The sequence below is a fragment of the Solanum pennellii genome, chromosome 1 (genome assembly GCF_001406875.1).
Source record: "Solanum pennellii chromosome 1, SPENNV200".
NCBI lineage: Eukaryota > Viridiplantae > Streptophyta > Magnoliopsida > Solanales > Solanaceae > Solanum > Solanum pennellii.
In genome coordinates this window covers 87,961,641-87,972,186 of record NC_028637.1, presented here as the reverse complement: position 1 = coordinate 87,972,186, position 10,546 = coordinate 87,961,641, and the positions used below count along the sequence as shown (strand labels likewise).

General features: G+C 28.4%; 1 protein-coding gene across 1 annotated transcript; it reads right to left on the bottom strand.

The window, feature by feature from the left end:
- Positions 1-382: 382 nt before the first annotated feature.
- Positions 383-2,063, bottom strand: LOC107015287. The gene is made up of 2 exons (XM_015215513.2): positions 1,730-2,063; positions 383-664 (listed from the first exon to the last, which is right to left on the bottom strand). The coding sequence occupies exons 1-2, from the start codon at positions 1,963-1,965 to the stop codon at positions 439-441; spliced, it is 462 nt and encodes a 153-aa protein (XP_015070999.1). The 5' UTR covers positions 1,966-2,063; the 3' UTR covers positions 383-438.
- Between the last annotated feature and the right edge of the window lie 8,483 nt (positions 2,064-10,546).

The following is a 10,546-nucleotide window of genomic DNA, read 5'->3' as shown; positions in this document are numbered from 1 at the left end:
TTGAGGTGAATATGGCAGTAGTTTGATATTTCACTTTCCAAACATATTTCTGCACAATGAGATTTATACTCTCCATTCTTATCACTTCTTATATATTTTTTCACACTGATTTTCAACTTCGATATTACATTGTCTAGACATTTCTATTGCTTCATCCTTACCATTTAGCAAATAGACATAGTCATATCTAATGAAATTCTCAATAAAAATAACAAATACTTTTTCCCACCATGAGATGGTGTTAACTTCATATCATAAATGTCAGTGTAAATCAATTCTAAGGGATTAGAATTCCATTCAACAGATTTATAAGAATGCTCAACATACTTAGATTCCACAAAAACTTAACATTTTTATTTATTGCACTCAAAGTTAGGCAAAACTTCTAAGTTGATCAGTTTTTCTTACAAGGTTTTGTAATTGACATGCCCCAAGTGTTCATGTCACAAACATTGACTTAAGCAAGTAAGAACAAATAAAAACATTGAGTTTGACCCAGTGGCTTAGGCCAAGACCAGCTTTGAGCCTCACATAATCAGCAATCCCTTCAATTAATCCTCCGGGAGCCCCATTGTTCGCATTCCACTGCCAAACATGAGTGGCTTCGTGGTATAATACTCCAATGATCTCTCTCCTAACATCCCCAGAGTAACCTTGGATGTACCTGCAAATGTATACTTAATGTAACGACCTGTTTAGTCGTTTTGAGCAGCAGATTTTATTTCTGGAAAAACTGNATATATATATATATATATATCATATGTCACAGTATGTATGATTCACAATATATATATCATATGTCACAGTATGTATGATTCACAATCTCAAAAAGAATGATACATTTCTATATATACGTTATTATTTGTTTGTTTGTTTGTTTGGGAGGGGGGAGGGGTATGTATTTGGAGTTTAAGACTGTAGAGAATAGTAGAAGAAAGGCATAATACATAAATGTGCCCTTTAACTTGGCTTCAAATCACATTTATGCCCTTTAACTTTGGATGTGCACAAATAAACACTTAAACTTGTATAAAGTTGAACAAATAGACACACATGTCCTACATGTCGTCCTACATGTCACTTTTTGTCCTACGTGGTGTCCAACGTGTATTATGTAATGTAGAACTCGTGTGTTTATTTATTTAAAAGTTGGATAGTTAAAGTGCTTATTTGTGCATTATGAAAGTTGGAGGTCAAAGTTAAAATTTGAAATCAAGTTTAAGGTCCAATATATGTATTATGCCCAGAAGAAAAAAATAACTCAGAAAGCCTTCTACTAGACCAAGATCATTGACTAAGATCGGAAGATTTAACTGTAGAAGAGGAAGCTATAAAGGATAACTTATTTATGGAAGAAGATTCTTTGATTTGGGTTGTTTTTGGTTTCTTGGGTTTATTCTTGGGTTGATTACAAATGTACAATATCATTCCATATTTATACTAACCTATGGATGGTTCTAGTCTTCTAGATACTACAATATCTAGACTATTCCATGATTCTCTACAAATATCTAATTTCTCTAAAACATCTAAAAGAAAAATCTAGTAACGTTATTTTCTATTCTAGATTATCAAGATATTTCTACAAGATACTTATCCAAGTGACTATACTAGATTATTACAGAAACTTTCCTAAAAATCTAGGATTGTTTTAGTTCCAAAAAATCTTTATTTTTCACAAAGACGTGCATCCAATAATTATTTATTGAATTAATTTAATTATGCGTACCTTGCACTAACGTGAATCGTATTGCTGTTAGTATAAGCTACTCCGGCCGTTTCATCGACAAACATACTTACTTTTGGAACGTTTTTGCGGTCAGCCGGAAAATTCTGTTGGAAGATATTCCATATGAAGGAAGTGGCAGCTGCCAATGTTTGCTGACAATATTGAGCTCCGATATCTCGATTGAAACGGGCACCACCAGGGGTGTTGGCAGCCGTGTTGGTCACAGAGTAAGTCATTGCTTATTTGCTAAATTGCTATGCTAGTTATATGGTTTTATAAAAAGATGAGCATTTATAGCTTTATATAGTTTTTTTCATATATGTGAAAACAGAGAAGCTGGACCAAGTCACTTGGAAAATTTAAATGGATGGTATATAAAAGTCATCAGATTGGGAAAATGAAAATTTAAATGAATGTTATATAAAAGGCATAATACATAAATATGTCCTTTAACTTGGCTTCGAATCACATTTATGCCCTTCAACTTTGGGTGTGCACAAGTAGACACTTAAACTTGTACAAACTTGAACAAATAAACACACATGTCCTACATGTCATCCTACATGTCATTTTTTGTCCTACATGGTGTCCTACGTGTATTTTGCCATGTAGGACTTATGTGTTTATTTATTTAAAAAATGGATAGTTAAAGTGCCTATTTGTGCATTATGAAAGTTGGAGGTCAAAGTTAAAATTTGAAGCCAAGTTTAGGATCCAATATATGTATTATGCCTATATAAAAGTCTGTCATAGTGAAAAAATGAAAATTTAAATGGATGTTTTATAAAAGTCGTCAGAGTGGAAAAATAAAAATTTAAATTGATGTTATATATAAGTCTTCATAGTGGAAAAATGAAAATTTAAATTGATGTTATATAAAAGTTGTCAGATTGGGAAAATGAAAATTTCCAATTACTTTATGAGTTGGTCAAGTAATAAATGTTTCTTCTAGGACCCCATCATTTCCATTCCCATTGCCAAATTTTTTCATATCAAGTTTAAAGAAATATTTTATTTGACTAATATTAGTTATTTACTATATGATTTTTTGGAATATATAATCATATTTTTTTTAAATTAAATTAATGAATAATTTTATATTTAACTTTTAATTTATTGTTTACATTTATCATTAATTATTTGAACATTGTAGTTATTATATTTGAATAGTGGTATAGTAAAACTATCTTTTTATTTAGAATTTCTTAAAGATTATGTAAAATCAATAGTGGACAAATAAAGTAATAAAAATTACTTTCGTCTCAAGACTAAATATAGAGATGTGTTATTTTAAAAAAAAATGATTAAAAAGAGTATATTGCATGAATTGGGATAAGTATAGTATTGTTTTGTTCTTAATATTAACTACTCGTATATTTTCAAATTATTTCTCAAATATAAAGAGTGATTATATATCAATTAATATAAATATTGTAAAATGTATATATACTTTATTTATTATTTTTTTAAGGGAGTATAAGGTCCATAATGAGGAAGTAAAAATAAACGAAACGAATAATAAGCTACGGAGATTGATGCAATACTGCGGTATAAGATTCATATAAACTATTCCCTCCGTTCGGAATTGTTTGTCATATAACGCTTATCGAAAGTCAATTTGACTAATTTTCAAAGGTAAATTGGATCACATTGATTCGATATTTTAAACAAAAAAATTAAATATTCTAAAACTATATAAAAAGTACTATAAATTACAATTTTTTGCATATTAATATGATGAAAAATGCATCTTAAAATGTTAATCAAAGTATTTATAGTTTGACTCTAAAAATAGAAACCATGACAAATAATACCGGACGGAGGAAGTAGTAATACTTTATTGTGGAACACAAATTTATATGCAAACAAATCACTAAACTACAATAAATAGTAAGTCCATTATTTATATATTTTTTAAAAAAAATATCTGAAAAATATTTTTAATTTTAATTGAAATTGTTATAACGATGTCAAATTTTATGAGGGACTTTTTACCTTACACTATTTAATAGTGTGTTGTAAATGTATATATGTGTCATGTGGACATGTTACTATTTATAATGATGCAATATTTATGATGTCCATCTGGACACATATATACCTTTAAAATACACTATTAAATAGTACAGGGGGTAAAAGGTCTTTCACAAAGTTCGATATTATTATATCAATTTCAATTAAAATTTAGATATATTTCAGACATTTTTTCCTTTTTAGAAATATAATAAATTTGATATTTAAAAAAATAATAATTAAACTCAAAAAAGGGAGTCAACAAGTGCACCACGATTGAGTCCAAATCACAAACAAGGACTTGCCTTAAAAATTAAATAAGTAGGACATGATTCATAAATAACGGTCCTCTGAGGATAAAGGTAAGGGAAACAGTCCATTGTGAGGTTATTATTATTAGTACTAAAGAAATAATATAATTGAAATGTAGACTGGCAATTCTTTGAAAAGTATAATTAATTAAATTTAACAGTAAGATAATTTATTGATTTATTTTCGTTGTCCTCTAATTTTATGTTCTTAATTATAGTTAGTTACAGCCAATGATCTTTAGCCGGCCAAAAGATTATGTAATTCTTATTTTAGTGAAGCAAAATGCATTTATCAAGAATGGCCAAATGGTTAGATTATTTGTTGAGTATTTAATAATCAATTCATATATTTTTCACAAAATATGAAGAGTTGGTGGTCACTCAGTTAATGTTTAATGGATTAAATTTGAATGATTAAAATTTTAAATCTGAAAATCAAATGCATTTAAATAGAGTTGAATATAATTAATTAAAATTCAGAGTTTTATTAATTAAGTGCAAATAAATTAGGTTTAAGTTACTCATTTTTTTTTTTTAATTTTTTAAAAATCGTTCAACTTTGTGTAGTTAGTTTTGATGGTTATTTTAGTTAAATATATAATTTTTGGTACCTATTTAATGACGTGATAATTACATATTTTTAGAAAAAGTATTTCAAAAAATTAAAATAAGATGTAAATTTATTTAGGGCTCAACATATCCTAAACTCGACTCAGTTCTTGACCCGACCTCTAATGGGTTAGTTATACAAGAGGTCATTTTAATAACATTTGATACGATTTTGTATCACTTTTTTGATTAAATATGGAAACATTATACCCTCGATGTATATATAAGCTTACTGGAAATGACTTAACTTTGAGACTAAAATAACGCAATTGCTGAAATAACCAATAAATTAGTCATTATACATAAATGTATCATTTAACTTGACTTCATATAATATTAATGTTCTTCAATTTTGAATGTATCGTAAGCACTTAAATTTGTGTAAAGTTAAAGAAGTGATCATATGTATTACATTTATAATATGTGTCTTATATGGCATAAAACTAAATTAGTTATGTATCTCATGTGAATTGTCATGTAAGACGTGTGTGTCTGCTTGTTCAATTTTATACAATTTTAAGTATCACTTGTGTTGTTGTGCAAGCTCAAAGATGAAGGACATTGATGTCAACTGAAGTCAAGTCAAATGACATATTTATATATTATGTCTAATTATAAACTTTAAACATGATTAGCATACATATATACTACTTAGTTTCTTGAAATTAATTGGTGCATTTTGTTCTTGTGAAATTAATATGACATAAATCTTTATATACAGTTTATTGTTATAAATCCATCATATTGAATTTGAAAGACTATCATATTAGGAACGAGATTTGTGTACCTGTTAACAACAACAACAGAAGATCAACAAAATCTTTTTGAAGAATTGCTCTAAGCCAAATTTTGAATCTTTAGGAAATAAGGTAATTGATTTACAAACTAAGTGTCAATTTATCGATAGATGTTTATCTGAAGAAAGGAATATGTATTTCTCTTTTGACGGCCCTTTCATTTTTCATTTCTATGTTCTCTTTTCTCTTATTTCCTCTCCCCTCATAAGAGTAAAAAATAATCTTAAAATAGGGAATGAAAGTGGTTCATTTCCCTGAAAACTGTTCCTACTTCTTTTTTAAAAAAAATTCTATTTATTTTCAATTCCATAAAGTTTATCATTGGATCCGATCGGTCAGATCCACATGAGCGATACATGACCAAAACTTACATCTATCACTTTGCTTCATGGTGGAAAGACCCAAGTTAATACAATATCAACTAGACACATAAATCATACGACTAATAGTTTGTGCGACTTGTGAACATCAAGAGCTTAACTATAGGGTTTTACTAGCTCCACACATGAATTCAATCTCATGTGGGAAGAATTCACTACTAATTATGAAGATATCATTATTCACAATACCCCAAACTTCATTTATTACTTCAACAGTTACTTATTCGATCCCTTGTCCTCTTAAAGAGGTGAAATCATGTTAATGTTTATCTTTACATAAACAATTACACTCGACTGTAATAGTTGTGTATACAAGTTAAATTGTTCATTTTAATCATCTTCCTTTTCTACTCAAATCAATCTATTCCATATCAACTATTTTTCTAGACATGCATTGCATTACCAAATTACTCGTGATTATTAATAACATGCTAAAGTAGCAACACTGATCGAATCTTCAAGAAATAGTAAAAGGTCAAAGGGTATTTCAATGAAAAGTTAATTTAACTTTTGGGGATCTCACATAGTGAAAAAGAAAGGAACCATTCATTCATTAACCCATTGATCGCTTAACACTTGTGGTTTGAGACACATTATACGATGTTTACATCTTATACTAGTGCATGTATCTCATGCTTTCAATTATTCAACATCGTACACCTTTGATCTATTCAACCCGAGTTTCTCTCTTTAGTGATCATCAAACTCATTTTTTCATAGAGATTCTTGTCTAGTTTATAAAATAAGTCATAATATAATAGTGAAAATCATCTTTTCACGTTCTCTGACGTAAGATGCAATTTCTCGTATGAGATCAATCTCGAGACTTGCCTGACACACTTTTTATTTATAAAACATCATAACATTCATATGAAATATGAATATAAATTTGATATTCTTATATTGATGATAAAATTACAAAATCTAAGTTGTTTTACAATACATATAATTATCATATCTTAAGCAAACCTACAACCTTAACATATTTCTCAAAAATAGGTCTCTAGATATTACTTTGTAAAAGAATCAACTATCATTTCACGAGTAGGAATGTATTGTAAATTTGTTTCTCCACTTGCTACTAAGTCTTTCACAAAGTTATACTTGATGTCAATGTGGTTGGTCTTGTTGTGATTGAATCCTTCGTGTATGCAATAGCCGCTTGACTGTCACAATATAGAATCATGGGACCCTTAGAATTCTTTAAAGAAGTGTTTATTAATCAATTATTACATTTATGATGATAACTTTTGGAGTAATTTCTCAACCAGTGAATGTGATCGTCGTTCACCATTATGAAAGATACTTAAAGACATTTTGAATAAGATAGATCTCTATATTCTACTATCTATAACTCTTGTATGTATTTCTTATTTTATATTACTCGTCTTTTATAACATATTGTCAACATAAAACTCATAAATTAAAGATAAAGGTAACTCGACAATTAGATCATGAAAGTGGTGAGTTACTTTTTTTTTTGTTGGTGGTGATTTATAAAATTTTTATTCTCTGATAATAACATGTTATCAGCACTGTTGACCATCTTTCACCATGTAAGCACATATAAGAAGGATATTGTCTCTACTATATCTAGCCTCAATTAATTGCTAATTGTTATCATGGATTTTGAATTACGAGTTGACCATTGTAAAGTATTTTAAGTGTTAATGGTAGAATTTGTTTAAATGGAGTAAATTATTTTCTGTTGTATTGTTTTAGATTAATGGTTTTGTAAATCTCGTGGGTTACTGATACTCTTTTTATTCATTTTTACTTGTCATTATTTGATTTGGCACACTCATTAAGAAAATAATTATTTATGTCACATTCCAAGCCTACACCCTAGACGTGATCGGCACTCGAGAACCATTGTTGATCCTCAAGCGAACCCTTGGACTGACTCTCTGACAGAAGACCTACTCAAGAATGTAGGAACTTTAAAATCAACCTCAAGATGAATTCATGGATACAAGTTTACATTATTGGCGTGAGGGCGAACGAATCAAACACTATGAAAGCTTACATACCTCGAAAGAACTAAGTTCTTTGACAAAAATCCTAAGTGTATTTTGGGAAACTAAAACTAACTTCAATAATCTTAGACCCCTAAAAGATTAACAAAAATGAGATTGGCTAGTTGGGGTAAGGAAAATATCAAAATATCACTCCTTAAAACGGATGAACTGCCTTAACTTGACAGCCTGCTTGGACATATCTCCTTCATCCAAACTCAAAATTTAGCAAACTCAACAGCTTTGAAAAGAAGACTCAAAGTCTTTAGATTTGATACCTCATGGGCCACCTAACTCATCTTGTTCCGAATGTTATGATCGTTGGAAGTTGGCCCAAAATTTACAAATTTGAAGATTTACTTGTACCTATTTTAATTTAACTCTTTCTAATTTAGATTTTTCTAAATTTAGCTATTTGTAAGACTAATGTGTTACAATTTATACATGTATTTTATCATACTATTCCTACTAATTAATGTTTAGTATCTGGTCTTAAAAAATGATGCGGAGAATAATATTTAATGTTAGGGGTAAATCATGAAAAAAATAATTATTTTTTTTGTTATCTCAAAAGTGACAAATAAAAATGAAAATCTATTTTAATAATAAATGACAAGTAAAACTAAAGGAAGGGAGTAACATGTTTGTCCTTTTTCATTTTTTGACCTTTTAAAAAAGAAAGTTTGTAACTATAAATAATCCTAATATTTAAAAGATTCAAAAAGGAATTACGGTGCACTTTTGTCTAATACATCATTAGTTGAAGGTGAGACAAAAAATTTAATGTAATTTTTATGGCCCACATAATTATATTTTAATTTGATAATTAATATAAGTTAAATCTTAAAGATGAGAAAGTTATCTAGTAATTTTAAACTACCCATAAAAATGAGATAGGAAGTTACTTAATAACTCCCAACTACCCACAAAGATAAGAGTTACCTGGTAATTTTAAAACTATCTTCTCCACAACTCACGATGATGGAAAGTAAAAATAACGTTAAAAAACATAATTTTAATCATTATTTAAGAAAATCAACAATAGTTGAATAGTGAATTAATTATTCCTAAATTTATATTTCTCATAAAAGTATAAAAATCTCTCACAATTATATTTATATATTATTATTGAAATTGAACAATTAAATGCACTCTTCTTGGTTATACAATTTAATTGCCCAAATAGTAATATATAAGAACTAGAAATATGAACCTGAACTAACGGCCCGTTTGGATGGGCTTAATAAAAGCAGTTTTAAAAAAGTACTTTTGAAAGTGTTGAAACTTATTTTTAAAATAAGCAGTTATGTGTTTGGATAAAAGTGCTGATAAATAACTTTTTAAATCAAAATGTCTGAAATACCCTTGAAAGCTGTTAACATAATAATAGTTAATTAATTTATATTTTACGGCCATAAATAATTATATTTTGCTATCATTCACAATTTTTTTCTCATCACAAATTATTTATAAGAGGAATATAAACTTATTATAGATTTTAAAGATATTTAATTTGAATAGATCAAAGAACGATTTAAGATTTATTTTAGTTTCATCCTTAGGTAATAATAATTGTCTATCATTCACATATTTTTTTATTATCACAAATTATTTATAAGAGGAATATAAATTTTTATTTAAGTTATATGTGCAACTTATTTTACATTTTAATAATATATAATTTGAATAGTAATTGTCTATCATCCACATACTTCTTTATCAACAAATTACTTATAAGAAGAATATTAATTCATATTTCAAAAATAAGTTGTTTGATTCAAATACAAATATCAAAATGAAAGAGAACACTTTACTAACATAAAAGTGGAAAAACTAAAATAATACAAACATCAAACGTTACCAATTTCATTAGCAATCATGTCACGAAAGCCCCGTCCAATAAGTATCATTTTGTTCTTCCATATTGTTTTCTTCATGTTAGTGTTTGAACTTGAGCCAAATTGGGAGTCAACCGATGGAATATATCTCTTATCCTCAGCCGTTTGAAATGCATCATCCACATTGCATTTTTGTTTAATATAATTGTGAATGGCCATAGTAGCAAGTACGATGTCCCTTTGAGTATCAATATTATAATAAGGTATATCTCGCAAAATAGACCACGTTGCTTTCCAAACACCAAATGTACGCTCTACTATATTTCTACATGAAGAATGCATATAATTAAATTTTTCAATGTGTCCTCTTGGCTCACGCAATTGACTTGTTGCACCACGACGAAAGTCGGAAAGATGATATCTCACATTGTCTCCTTTGTATGGAGCCATATATCCCTTCATATGTGCATATCCTACATCCACTAAATAATATTTGTTTCCTAAAGGATGTGGAAAGTTAAGTTCTTTTCTACGAAGAGCCTCACCAAATATACGACTATCATGAGCCGCTCTTTCCCACCCAGCCCATGCAAATGTAAAACACATATTAAAATCCACAACGGCAAGAATATTTTGAGTCGGATAACCTTTACGTCCAATATAAGGTATTTGTTGATCTTGTGGCAATCTAGCTTTGACATGTGTGCCATCAAGTGCTCCAATACAATCCTAAAAATATAGGCATGTGAACTAAATAAATATAACAAGTAATACTAAAAAAATATAGGAGTTAATATTTTAAAAGATCACTCAACTTTCACAATTTATTTAACAAAGTCATTGAACTTTATTTT